General features: G+C 40.3%; 1 protein-coding gene across 1 annotated transcript; it reads right to left on the bottom strand.

The window, feature by feature from the left end:
* Nucleotides 1-491: 491 nt before the first annotated feature.
* Nucleotides 492-14,182, bottom strand: LOC106606950 (hepatic leukemia factor). The gene is made up of 4 exons (XM_014203446.2): nucleotides 13,833-14,182; nucleotides 10,414-10,761; nucleotides 4,244-4,461; nucleotides 492-3,690 (listed from the first exon to the last, which is right to left on the bottom strand). Exons 1-4 carry the CDS (start codon nucleotides 13,945-13,947, stop codon nucleotides 3,475-3,477), a joined length of 897 nt encoding a protein of 298 aa, XP_014058921.1. The 5' UTR covers nucleotides 13,948-14,182; the 3' UTR covers nucleotides 492-3,474.
* Nucleotides 14,183-14,851: the final 669 nt, after the last annotated feature.

Genomic DNA, 14,851 nt, shown 5'->3' with positions numbered 1-14,851 from the left:
CCGTTGCGCCCGGCACCATACCCCTTCAAAGACCTTAAATCTTTTGTCTTATCCATTCACCCTCTGAACAGCACAGATACACAATCCATGTCTGTTGTCTTGAGGCTTAAAAATCCTTATTTAACCTGTCTCCTCCCCTTCATCTACACTGATTGAAGTGGATGTAACAGATGACATCAATAAGGGATCTTGGCTTTCACCTGGACACACCTGGTCAGTCTATGTCATAGAAAGAGCAGGTGTTAATGTTTTTTTTATAAACTGGGTGGTTCGGGCCCTGAATGCTGATTGGCTGAATGCCATGGTATACCATGGGTATGACTAAAAATGACTATTTACTGGTCTAATTACATTGGTAACCAGTTTAATAGCAGTAAGGCTGTTCTTAAGCAATAAGGCCCGAGGAGGTGTTGTTGTGCCTAAGTACTATATAGACTCAGTGTAAACAGTTTAAAAATGTTTGACACTAGCAGAAATAAGTGTGACACTCATTGAAAGAAACAGAAAATACTTTATTAGACACTACAAATTACAGAAAGGGAGACCAAGGACTGAATATCATATGTTATGCATTCATTCCATGACAGACAAGACAGAATACTCCTTTCATTGTGCATCTATGTACCCTCTGTGAAACAGTCCATTGGTGTTGCCATTAATACAATGGTAATTAGTTAATTGTGTTTTAAATAAGTAAAAAGACAATTGTAAATATATAGAATATTTGCTGCATTAGATCTGAACCTATTCAAGTGGTGATAATGACATTACATCGCTGAGAGACTGAGAACAGTCAGTGTATTCAAGGCACTGGAATAGACTCAGAATTATGGTTACTTTCTTCCATTCATGGGTGAGGTAGTGAAGTCACTCTACAGGGAGGTATGTGGGAAATGTGTGGACTGGTAATGGCTTTATCCTATTCTTTCATATGGTACATCCATGGTACAGAATAGCATGTTAAAGTACATAGACACACACAACTAACAAAACCCATATCTGTACAGATGGGCTATAGAAATGTGAATAAGGAAAACCACCTCCAGCCATTTCTCTACAGCCAAAACATCATCATCTCTACTCTCACCTTGGCTGGACCATGATCTGCAACAGGTAAGGAACACTACACTGTATTTGGTCAATTGTGAATTTAAAAGTATTATAGCAGAAATAGAGAACACAGTAAGCTATGCAGTGTCATTGAGAGTAATATCACTCAGGCAGTGGGGCTTACTAGAACCACAAAGGTCTAACAAACAAACAGCAGCTACAGTAACCTGAAATTGCCCTCCCCCTTCATAGTAACATCATTCTAACTAGTGAACATAGAGATGGCTCCAAATGTTAGTAATATTAGTTTATATCAGAATATGACTAAAGGTAAACCTTTTCAGTTTTACCATCAAAGGACTCCAGTGACATATTTTGGTCATCTGAGTGAAGGGACCCATAACAGGAGTCTTCTTGAGACACCTAGTGGTGACATCGATGACAATCAATAGCAAGCAAGTGTTGGCATCTCCTTTGCAATAGTGGGTCTCTTCAGAAACCAATTAAAGATCATTCCATACATTCCATCCTCACGACTTTATTTCATGTTAACGTTGGTGAGAGCTTAAAGTACTACGATTCTATGACACAAGGAACTAAAGGTTACTAATGGCTAAATCTATAGTATATAACCAGGATACAGGAGTGTCTTTCCAATAATGCCCAAAAGTATCCATTACTGCTGCTGGATTTGGAGGAATCTCTGTAAAACTACCACATTATTATGGTTAAGATATCAAAACACTACTATATTGGTTGTTTTCTTTGAGTAATGTATTTGTATTCTTTAATAATAATATTCTGGATTCTGTGCCTTTAAAATACATAGCCAGTAATGTATCGAAAAAATACTGTACAAAAAACCCCATATAGAATAGCTTTATATAAACATCTCTTATAACCAATATATCACCTCTGTACTGAATATTTTGGTTTGTAGTAAACTAATTGTTTGGGATAACCACAGTACTGGACAACACCATCCAACTATTTTTACAACATCTTTTACAGTCATACAGCCATCTTACAGAAGAAGGCAAACACATAGCTACAAAAATACAGATATCTCTATTGATTATTAAAAGAAGAACCACTCTTGTTAATCATGCTAAATAAAAAGGAAATAATTAAACCATTTTGCGATTAGCTTGAGGTTTGTGTTCTGAGAAATCATGCTGAAATATTCAAATAAAAACAATGAGATGATAATAATAAGAATAACAATATCAACGAGACAAATAGAAGTCATAATAATAACAATTGAATATTTAAAAAAAATGTATCTGTCCTTAACAGAAAAGATACATAAATATCAGGCAGATTAGACTGAGGATCATTGCACCAGGTCAGATTGTGACACGTGTTAGAAGATTAGTGCAGAGAGGGTTAGCTGAGTTGTGGAACAGGCTGCAGCAGAGAAACCACTGAGCACGGGGTGGGAAATCTGTTCACCATCACCATGCTAACTAGCGCAACTCCCAACAGAAAATGATCATGCAACGAGAGACAAGAGGGTTGTGGGTTCTACTGGAGACCAAGAGGTGCTCTGATTGGGGGATCGGTGTGGGAGGAAATACTTGGTAGCATGAATTAATATAGATTTGGAAAAGATTATTGCTCAATGTGTGATAGAAAAGAATCACTGGTTTTTCTTTTCAACTGTACAGTTATACTGAGGTTTGAGAGAGAGGTTAAGTGCTAACAAGAAAATATTAAAATCACAAGAGTAGCTTATAGTCCTGATGTGATGAACTGATGTTACAGCGCTGCAATAGAACAATGGACACGAAAATGTATAATATTAACGGAAGTACAATAACAAAAAAAAATTGCAATATGAATGTAGGCGCAGTACAAACCGTTTGAGAAAGGATGCTACAGGAAGGTACAGGACATAACAGACAGGAACAGGGTCTTGGGTAGGAGGATGATCCCTCTGAAAACAGCACTAGAAGGATGGGGAGGGAGATACATTACAACAGTTCTCAGTCCTGATCACACGTATAAAACAGGTGAGAAAAGGGGGAAAAAAACAAAACACAATGGCATCATTTACAAAATGAACAATGGAAGGAGGGGACAGGGTAGGGATCCGGGAGAGTAGGTTGTTGGCTCATTAATACTCAAAGTGCCTTGTAGTACTTGGAGGAAAGTGTGTGTGCATACTGTACATACATACTCATACCCCATGTACATGTTTGTACATAAAGGATGAGTGAGAAAACAGAAGGAACAAACAAAACGGATGCCAGTGACAGAATTCAAATTCCAAATGATAGAATCCTATAGGATTATCATGTACAGGGGTGAGGGGTTGGTGTGTGGGGGGGCCAGTGCCGCCAAAAGGGAGGCACATTGTCCTTCAAACTGTTGGGTGAGGGGGTGAGAGGGAAGGGTGTGGCGTGGACGTTGGTTTGGGGAGGTTCACAGGGGCCCATGCCGAGCCTCGTATTTGGCCACAATGTTCTTGGTGCGACCCAGTTCCTTCCTCAAGTCGGCCACCTCTGAGCGAAGCGCACCGTTCTCTTTCTCTAGGAATCCAGCCCGGATGGCAATTTGGTTCTCCTTCAGTCGCCTGGCATCCCGTGATCTTTTGGCTGCTACGTTGTTCTTTCTGCGTCTGGCCCAGTACTTGTCATCCTGGAAAGGGATGTGAAACACACTGATGTGATTCATATTTTCTTTTCACACTACCTGTGGTATTGTAAAAATATAAAGTGATTCACCTGAGTAATAAACAGTATTCCGAATGTGACCTATTATTTATGTCATCATGTATCTCATTTTCACTTATTACATTTCCATAATGTTATTTATAACTGCCTGAAACGTTCAACCTCCTTTGCACCCTGCAGGAAGCCATCTTACCTCAACAAACAAAATAGTACATGTGATACACCTCTTCCAACAACATCTTATGACTCGGGTTAAGGGTGAATGACCACGGCTAAACCTGTCAAGCTAAATCCTGGCCAAGTTCGCCTCCTCCCTATCAATACTGAAAAAGCTGCCGGTTTGGGTTTGCACCAACGCTCCTCCTTATATTGTGGTTTAAAAATACTTCTGGTTATTTAGGTGGAATAAGTCCACTTGCTGCTTACATAACATAAGGCAACATGGTGCTTAAAGTTTTTGGCCAAACAAGTGGCAAACCCTTTCAACCTTCCACATAAGTAGGCTCCAGGTAGGTTACCTTGAGATCTTCGGGGATGAAGATCTTGCGTGCCTTTTTGATCATGGGCTGTGGTTTGAGCTCCTCTGGGGCAAACTTGCGTTTTCGGGGGTCAAACATCTCCTGTCCGGGCACGCTGGACAGAGCCAGGTCTGCAGGGTCGGGCTCGTAGCCCACTGGAACTTGAATAGACTCTGGATCGATGGGGCTGGGGGTGTTCCTGGCAGCTGAGGGCAGCACTGCAGGAGAAAGGCAAAGGAAAACAGGTTAGAGGGTCTGCTGAATTACGTCTGGGAAATGTTTAGAAGAGACTGTACTCTCTGCAAGAGCAGGCTTTGAGGTGCAATGGTCCTTGAGAAAGTAATGGTTAGAAATTAGGCCTTATTAGATCAACTGGTTTCCTTAAAATGAAGGTTCTAGAATCTGCCATTAAATGTAATATAAAAGCTATGACAAATGTGGCAGTCATTAGTACCCCCCCCTCATCTCCTACCCCATACTAGGGGTACTTTTGAGTTCTCTAGAAAGCCCCCTTTAAAAAGTCCCTAGGAGGGCACTTATGGGGAAACTAACACACGTGTGCCTGTTTACATCATAGTATTGTGCCATTCTCTTCTTTAACATGGTTGTGCTTTACAAAGCTGATCCTCTAGAACAGGGGTGTCAAACATACAGCCAGGTCCAATGCGGCCTACGGGTGGTTTGAGTAAAAAAAAAAAAATCTCTCTCATTTGTTTTTCAACAGGACAATGACCCAACACACCTCCTTACTGTGTAAGGGCTATTTGACCAAGAAGGAGAGTGATGGAGTGCTGCATCAGATGACCTGGCCTCCACAATCACCTGAACTGGTTTGGGATGAGTTGGACCGCAGAGTGAAGGAAAAGCAGCCAACAAGTGCTCAGCATATGTGGGAACTCCTTCAAGACTGTTGGAAAAGCATTCCAGGTGAAGCTGGTTGAGAGAATGCCAAGAGTGTGCAAAGCTTTCATCAAGGCAAAGGGTGGCTACTTCGAAGAATCTCAAATATATTTTGATTTGTTTAACACTTTTTTGGTTACTACATGATTCCATGTGTTATTTCATAGTTGATGTCCACTATTATTCTACAATGTAGAAAATAGTAAAAATAAAGACAAACCCTGGAACTGTATGTCTGTCTGCATGTCTGCATGCATGCATGCATGCATGCATGCATGTATACACACTTTAAAATGTCTAAAACCAAATTGAAAATGTGTAGAAATGATAATGGACCTACATTCATATAGTTTCTTGACTGTGTCCAGCTCGCTAATAATCACCGAAATGAAAGCTTGACAGTCAGGGAGCATCGGAATTTCAGAAAACAGAGTACTACAAGACTATTTATTTGACAGCAAGGAAATATAACAAAAAAAATTTTGCGGCCCTCCGGACCTCGTTGACGACCGTATGTGGCCCCCGGGGAAAGATTAGTTTGACACCCCTGCTCTAGAATCAATACCAGCCTTGCAAGTGAAGACGGACTATATTCTTATGTCCGTCTTATTCTATACATGCCCATCAAGTCAATGACTATTTCATCTAAATAATTCTACAACTGGCCTTGCCCACAGGGAAGCAAAACAACTGTGGTTGCACCTTTTAACCAACAGGTGGAGCACAGAGAACACGACACACAGAGACAGACACTCTCACAAACACAGAAGATGTGTTATTTAAGCTTTTCTGGGGCCCTGTTATCAGTGCCTCTAGTCAGCTGAGCTCAGGCAGACAACAACATTTTGTCTGTAAATTGACTTAAGGCAACCTCCTCGTCAGCCAGCCTCAACATGTGCCTCTGCAATCTCTCTGTGGATGTTACGTAACACCTAATAGATTTCTATGGCACAGAGCAGCAGGTCAGCAGTTGACACGGTTTCACATTCTACCCTTCATCATTCAGTGGATTAGCAAGCAGAACTGAAGAACTTAATTGGATGGCTTCATCAAATCAGCTGTAATTTGATTGGTGGCTGGCGGTGAGCATCTTATGACAGTAAGCTAATAGAGCCCAATGTCAGTGTATTTACCTGAGATTCATCCACTTAAAACAGCTTGACAATTACAACCAATCACAATCAAAAGACTGTAGTCTTTTGTAGTTGGTTTGAAAACTTAATGAGGAATGAAAGAAATACAAATTCTTCCTGCTGGCGGTGAAAACATTTCACTCAAACAGAATTCAAAGGCCGACATTTTAGGTCACTTCCTACGTCATGACCCAGCTTCTCTGTGCTTTAAGCTGGCTACGGCCTTAAGCCTTCTGACCTTTGGTCACAGCAGCATTTCTAGCTCCACCCAGTCCTGGTTGAGATTTAAGCCGAGGCCAACATACAGGTCTGACCTGCTTGTACGTTATGCAGAAGGAGGTAAGACAGCTACTCCAGCCCTTTCACAAGAGAAAACACATGTATGAATTTAGAGAAAAAAAAATGTGGATGAATATGAATGCACTCAGTACTATAAGTCGCTCTGGATATGAGCATCTGCTAAATTACTGAAATGTAGACACGCAAGCGTGACAACTACACTCTGGCGTCACCAGTGAATCATTGCATCAGTAGTCACTGACACATTAAGCTAAAATGGCTGGCCATCCAAAGTGGTACTTCAGCAGGGGTCCAATTCAATGCCTCATTTTAGCGAATTGTCAAGAACACGTTGGCTGCATGTTAGTCCCCAACAACGACAGGCCACTGACTAACACTGTCAGCTTAGTGCCAAGCTACTTACAAGGGCTAAATCAGACGCTGTCCAAAACAATCTGTCAAAACTATATCACCTGTATAAATAACAAGCACTGTGGCCCAAACGTCTTATCACTTTAACCATTCATTCTGACCAGATTACTGGAGTAAAAATACAGTGACATGCTTTACTGGCTAAGAGTGGCCTGGTGAAAAGCCTGGCTGATAGTGCCCTATAGTATTTGGCTGTGACCTCTCCTCTACGAACCTCCAATAGGAAGAGACAACACACACCCGTCTGACAACATGTTCAACGTCCACCAAACATAGATAGAAGGTAAGAGCTCTGCGTCTTGTTCCTTCTCCTGTAGGTAAATTATCAGATTTGCATTGTGTGGGGTGGTAGTAGAACCAGTGCAGATGGGACGGCGGGCTAAGATGACTTCTGACCTGACTCTCACCTGCATGTTCTTCCTCTGACCGCTGGACAGTCAGGAAAGAAACTCAAACCCTCTTTAAACTGGTTTGATTTTCATTAACATTTTAAGCTCGAACCCTAAGGAATAACAACATCGAGTCTGTGCCTTTTCCAACCAATCTTCAAAATGAAGTGTGAGCTAGTCGGGGATTCATATTATTGTGTTAAGTGTTTACTGTATATGAATGTGATGCTAAACATAGAGTCAACAGGAGAACTAACCACGCCTCCCCTTTATCTGTTTACTATAGGGAGAGGATTTCCATAGGTACCACACACCTTATCAGACAGTCACTTCCATGGCACACAAGTTTAGACATGACCTTTGACCTTGTCTACGCTCCACTTCCCTTTTGGCCCCTGCCAACAATACACCTTAGGCCCCTTATTGAACCAGCAGTGGGACCCGCCCATCGCTAACTCCACTGGATATCTGCTGTGATAACAAAGATACCTCAGGCTGCATTGTGCTTGCATGCAATATGAAATTGGGAGGTTGGTGGGGCGGGCTAGGCTGGAGGTGTATGTGACAGCAGTATAGCCTTGACCATGTGATCTCATCAGGGTTCAGCCTGTGCCTCTGCTATGGCTCCGACTGGGATCTGTCTGGTGAGGGAGAATTAAAGGAAGGAGGAGATGCTCATGCCATGACAAGCTCCCTTTAGCATTGGGGCTACACATGGCGGATGCATGTGTCTGTCAGAAAGACCTAGCCGTACTCTCGTGAGAGGGGATGTGCATAACGTCGAGAGGACAGGCCCTGTGAAACTGTACCAGACAAAACACACACACTCGCACTGAGACAAATATACACGCACGTACACATACACCCTCACATGCTGGGATTCTGTGTACTGTAAATGTAGATGTAATTCTTTGAGACTGAGTGACAGACTTGTGTCTGGATGTACTATTACTCCCTGTGGTGAGGCCAAAAACTACTTACAGTACCACGCCAAGGTTTGTTCCCAGCTTTTTTTTCACTTTGTGAAAGCAGTGGGGAAATAAATACTGAGAGAAACATTGTGGTAACTGTACGTACACTGACGAAGGACATACATATGGGTATATTTGGCATGAGTAATAATGTCATCATTAGAAACAAACTATTACACTTCTGTCTGCGACTACTTTCAAGGTACAAGCTAAATCATATTAAAATGTGTCAAACAGAATGCCACATATCAAAAGAAGTTGTGAATGTTTCTTTTTTACCATGGCAATTGTGAGGTAATTTTTGTAATGGATGGGAATTTAGGGCATTTGCAATTCCTTCAAATGTAATTGCAAATCACAGTAAAAGCATGCTGGGTGGATCAGAGTAAGTGGGGGGGAATTGATACAGTAGAGTATCGTAATATTAATACTATTTATGACAATATTATATACATTTTATGACTCCAAGTATCGATTCTCAACAACAAACGTTTTGTATATTTTCCTGCTAGCTAGTTGACGTTAGCTGGCGCTAGTCGGCTGTACCTGTGCCAAAACGTTGGTATTTCTCCTATAGCTTTGGCCTCAATCTTCTATTAAAAATGGTGAGCCAACATGTTTTCAGCACTTATTTCCATGATGGATCAAAACTAGTTTTTATCATGGCTCTCTCGTGTCCCCCTGCAGCAGACATAGTGAGCAATATGTCATGAACATCGAATCACAAAAAAAAAAAAAATTATAATAAAAAATAATAATAATCGCAGTATCAAATCAGAATACATATAGAACCGTGATAGACATAGAATCGCAATAAATATCGTATTGGCACCTAAGTATCGTGATAATATTGTATCGTGAGGAGACCTGGCAATTCCCAGCATTTGACACACTGTGCTCTACCAACTATGGTAATGAAAAGATATCACACATACCAACCAAAATACATTCCAAAAAGTTACTATATAACACAAACCAATGGGCACACAGAAATATTCCCTTTAAAACATATAACATACTTATAACTGATGTGATAACACCTTATTTACATATACTTGATTAAATAAAATAGGGTCATAAAGACAACTACCATCCTCATCATTAATTAACTAGTTTCAAAATAAAACAATTACAGGCAATAGAATCACTGTTTTGCCCTCGACTAGAAGATTCAGATAGGATGTCCATTATTTAGCAACAAAGAACTGGCTAGCACAAACCAGATCACATCTGCCTGCTCCAACAAACACACCAATTACACTGAACCTCTATTCACTCCCCCACTTTCAAGAGGCTGAAACCATGACAACTAGCCTTATGAAAGATGTTTGCCTTGGTGATGCCTGTAAATAAGGTATGTTATCCTCACACCTCTAAATAACTGGGTACCAGGAATGTGTGTTTCAATAAGGAGGAACGTTTTACTTTTTTCTGGTTGTCTCTTCAGTAGGCAGAAACAGATACGTCAGGATTCACCTTAGGCAAACAAAGCAAAATGGAGCATTGCGGGCCAAGCAACAAAATGAGCCTAATCTAAATCAATATTGGAATTTCATCGGGTATGTAGTAAAACTGTAAATGTTTGTTGACAAAAACTACACAGTTGAGGGATCAAAACTATAACCCACCCAAGTTGTACAACTACTGTTCCTCCAGTTTAACTTTCTAGTACTTGGCACAATGCCACTCAAGCTCCAAAGTCCAGGGCCAGAATTGTAGAAGAAATGTCCTATCATACTCAAAGCCCCTGAAGTAGCCTAAATACTGAGAAACCTCTATCTGTGCTTTTTGTCAGAGTGGAATGGGGTATACAGTAAAGGAGAAAGTTCAGTGTTGAGAAGACAACCTGGTCATGATGTGCGTGCTGAGTACACCAGGTGGACAAACAGCGCCCAGGGCATATTATTAGAAAGCATAACAACTAAGGTTTTGACCATAGAGATTTGCCCTAATTTGAGAGCTATAGGAGGGTTGTGCGTGTGCGTTTGGTTGACCTTGCAGATGTTAGCCCTCATTTGAGAGTGTTCCTGTGCTGTGTGTTGAGTGTGTGTGATATGGTCTTTTACCTGCTCTGGCTGGGGGGCTCTGGAGACAGTTCTGGGAGACCATGGCTGTATGAACGGAGGTAGTGGCATGGCTGCTGAGGTCGACCACAGAGGGTAAGGGGGGTGCAGGGGAAACCTGCTGGATAGTGGGCTGCCGGGGCTGGTTTTGGTTATTCTGAGCTGAGTTTGCGGGGATGCCATTCTCTGACAGAAACTCTTCCAGGTCCATGTACTCTAGCTGAAAGTTGTCCCCATCATATGGCAAGGTCTTGTCCCACAGGGTTGGCCCTAGGAAGGCCGACTGTGGAGTATTGGCACCGCCTTCCTCATCCAACTTTTTCTCTTTGTCATTCTTCTCTTTTCCAAAACCTGCAAATATTTGGAGAGTCACATCACTGTTAGACCAAAACAGCCAAACAATGCCTTTACAATATCAAAACGGCTAAGCCAATAAAAGGCCAAAGTTTTAATTTATTTATATACACACACAATATCTACAGCCCCTGATTGTTGATTAAAACGTGTAACATAGATCTTACTTGAGGCGTATTTGAATGTTTATATACTTGATGCAAATAGATAAATAACCAAACTACAGTAAACACCCCATCAACTCCAATAGCAAAAGCACCCTCTAGGGGACAACCTCCAGTCTCAGGAAATATATTTTCATTTCTCTTCTACCTATTTCCAGAAGTTTTAAAATAGATTTGAAAAAACTTTATCTATATATTCCCCATCAAGTTGTTGACAAATAAGTACTAAATGGTTTCTAGACTGGCTAGTCTTCGGAATACTAATTATAGTGTATTTACAGTAGATTACAAACTTTCCACAATGTACTACTGTTGGACTTGCTTTTGCCCTTTAAAAGTATTTTTGTAATAGTGTTCAGATTTTTGTCTAAGTTGTTGGGAAAGTTGTCAAAATGTCAGTTCTTTTTAAAAGTTGATGTGGTTAATAAAACAGCGGTTGTTTGATTGGTAGAAGATATTTCTGTTCTGATTTAAATAGCAGAGAAGTAGACCAAGATGCCATATCGTCCTCTAAGTTTTTGCCTAAGTTGTTGGGAAAGTGGTCAAAGTAGCTGATGTGTCAAAAGTCTAAATGTTTACTCATTGTCTCATGCTAGAAATGTGCTCACCCAGTGCTATAAATGTTACATTTCTGAAAGTTATATGACAGTTAATTCAACAGTGGGAAGTTAGCTTAACGAATGCAGTGGATAACCGTTACTAAAACATCTGCCACTTTTGATCAGAAGAAGATAATTCTGTTCTGATTTCAATGTGTTGTCACGACACCAGAGTTCTGATTTCGATACCAGGTTTAGTATTACGATACTCGATACCAAAATGATACCAATTGAAAAAAAGAAAGCGTATTAGCCAAAGTCACAGAATGGTAATTGATCCAGATGGATCTTTTGAGTTCATTATCATTACATTTGAAAAATGTTTTAATGTATCCATTAATTAATAAATTATCAAATAAATGTCACCTTTTTTTTAACCAATCAAACTACATAACATTATGGTCATCATTTATTTGAATGGTAAATCTCTAGTCTATTGATAAACTGGGTAAATCAAGATGTAGCCTAGGCCTATTTACAATACAAGTGAATGCATATTCAATAGGAGTGTGTGCATGCATTGAGTTATTGACCTTGTTTTGGCTGATTTCATTGGGCTACAGATGAAAACCAATCTGTTCCCCTTCCATTTGGGACTTATTTTAAAGTATGCGCGTTCTCTTTAAAACCCATGACGTCATTCACATACACACACACACACACACACACACACACACACCACACACTTGAAAACATTTATTAACAGTTTCAACATTTCTACATGCTGTTTTTCATTATTCAAGTGTGTTAACTTATGTGCAACATAAGTGGTGATGCAGCACAGACTCCCAGTGGTTCCTCCTGACAGGCTTGGGCTAGCGCTATAAGGGGACATCGGCTACGCTGATAGACAGACTTGATCCTCTCTCAATTCGTAGACGACGTGAGACATTTGACAGAAGTACAAAATAAAACAACAATTCTGGTACCCAGCCGTTTTTCAGGTTCTAGTATAGAAAAAGTACTGACATTTCGGCATATCGTGAAACACGCATTTGAATAGCAGAGAAGTAGACCAAGATCTCATACCCTCTACGTTTTTTGTCTAAAGTGCTGGGGAGGTCGGCAATTTATTTTATTTTTTTTAAATACAGAAAATGCAGTTGATGCGGTTACTAAATCAGCTATACCGTTTTATCGCAAGAATATATTTTTGTTACGAGTTCAGATTTCAATAGCAGAGAAGTAGAGGAAGATTCCATACGTCCTAACTTTTGTCTAACTGGTTGGCAAAGTATCAATGTAGCTGATTGTTGTCACAAGTTACATTGTTCACAGTGCATAGAATGTTGGATGTAATGATGTCACAATGGGACCTTTAGAATGTTGAAATCCCTTTAAAGTGGATGGAGGACAAAACGAAGGGCAACAAGCTTTATAGTTTATAAAGTGTAAAGGACATCCAAAAGTTGTATACAAGCACACTGGTCCTGACCACTCTGCACGTTAAAAAAAAAGTTTGAATGACGTTTCTAGCTTAAACGGTGTACGAAAAATAGCATTCCAAATAATAAATGTATGACAAACACTTACAGTGGGACGTTTTCTGTCGTGAGTCACATGAATTAATGGGATAGTTGCTACACTGTATCCTTATCAGGCTGGAGCTGGCATACCAGGAATGTATTTTTTTTGTACATTTAACGACAAATTGCAACCATCATGGATCATACTGTACTCCTTCCCGATCTGGCTAGATGTAGTAGTACTAATCCATTACACTTAATGCGGCAATCAGCAGTATAAACAATAACAAAGCGAATCCCCCGACACTGGTTCGGTAAAAAGCTGAGGGATGGGGCTAGAGAAATGTAACCACTCAAATGCATAGACATGGAGAGTTTGAGTTATGGATACAAGGATTGACCGTCCATGATATCAAAATTATAGTTTTAACCATGTTGAGACTATATTGTGTTTACATTTTCATTGTTTACAAACATTGGAGTAAAACAATCTTATATTTTGGGTATGACAGTTGAACTAAGCTTATGAGGCATTTATAAGTTCTACTCTTCAAGAATCAATTAATTTATAAGTCCAAAAATGGATGTAGAAAGTGATTGTCCCTTTAATTTACACTTGAATCAACGCCAATTCTTAGTAACCAAAGGTGAGAAACACCGGGCTACCGAAATATTATAGCCATCGGAGACGTTCTGTTTTTTCTGCATTGTATCTTGTTTGCTAACGCGCTGCAACACTGACAGATCATGCTTGAAAGCGAGAACGACAAAACAATCGTCTCAAAAAAAGAATGTAAACTACAACGTAACAAATGATTTGATGTCTGCGTTTTGTTTACCTTCTTCATGATGAAATGGCAGCTTCATTGGATTCTCCAACAGGGATTTCAGTACGCCATTAGTTGGAGGTTGGAAAGATGAGTTTAAAGGAACAGGTCTGGCCATTTTCTCCATTGGTCTGGAGGACGATAGTATAGCGTACAATTGCTGTTATTCCAAAAGAAGACCCACGTTTGAAAATATGTTAAACAAACACCAAACCTCAATGCTTGACCCAACCTGGAGTTCTGACCGAGAAATTGATATCCGCGCAGAAAATAACAATTACGGTTTTCGTCGAACGACGCTAGTTCGAGAAGGCAGAGCACTAACTGGATGTGAAGCTCAAGATGGTTCACAATCCATTTGTGGAAACCGATGTACATGACGTCAAACCTTTGGCAAACACTTGAATACCGACTCTGCGAATGAGATGGAGGGAAGGAGGGACTGACCACTGCTGAATAGGGAACTTATTTGTTTCACGTTTTTTTCCCTATCATTTTTTTCTCAGCCCTTTTCTCCTTGAAAATATATATGTCAATCATGTTAATTGACAGATTACTCCGACATGGCGTATGTGATCGTTGTACTACCCACATCCAGGGGCGAAAATCTGATATCAACTTTGGGGGGGACAATTACATGAAATTTTCTCAAGAGCAATTCCTGAGGGGGACACCAAAAGTAGTGCTGTAACACATAGCCTACATTGTAATATGGTAAATGTATATTGAGGAACCAAAGAAATAAGGTGTTTGCCGTACTCCTAACTACCGGTACCCAAAACTACACAACTACTCACAACAGCAATACCATTGCCTTTAACAAATCTTAGTTCAGTCACCAGTTTAAGTTGAGAGTGGGGGTATCCATGGCATTTTCCAATTATGTTCCTATTTTACAAGTTAAAAAAATGGAGAACCTTTCATAATGTTGCCAAACAAAGACTCAACAAACTTACCTGAAACTCCCTGTCTCTGCCAGTCTGTCCCTGCATATCTGTCCCCAACTCTGCTGTCTGTGTGCCAGCTGTTGC

This window comes from Salmo salar, chromosome ssa06, assembly GCF_905237065.1.
Source record: "Salmo salar chromosome ssa06, Ssal_v3.1, whole genome shotgun sequence".
Classification (NCBI taxonomy): domain Eukaryota; kingdom Metazoa; phylum Chordata; class Actinopteri; order Salmoniformes; family Salmonidae; genus Salmo; species Salmo salar.
The sequence above is the reverse complement of the archived record's forward strand: the minus strand, read 5'-3'. Positions and strand labels throughout refer to the sequence as shown.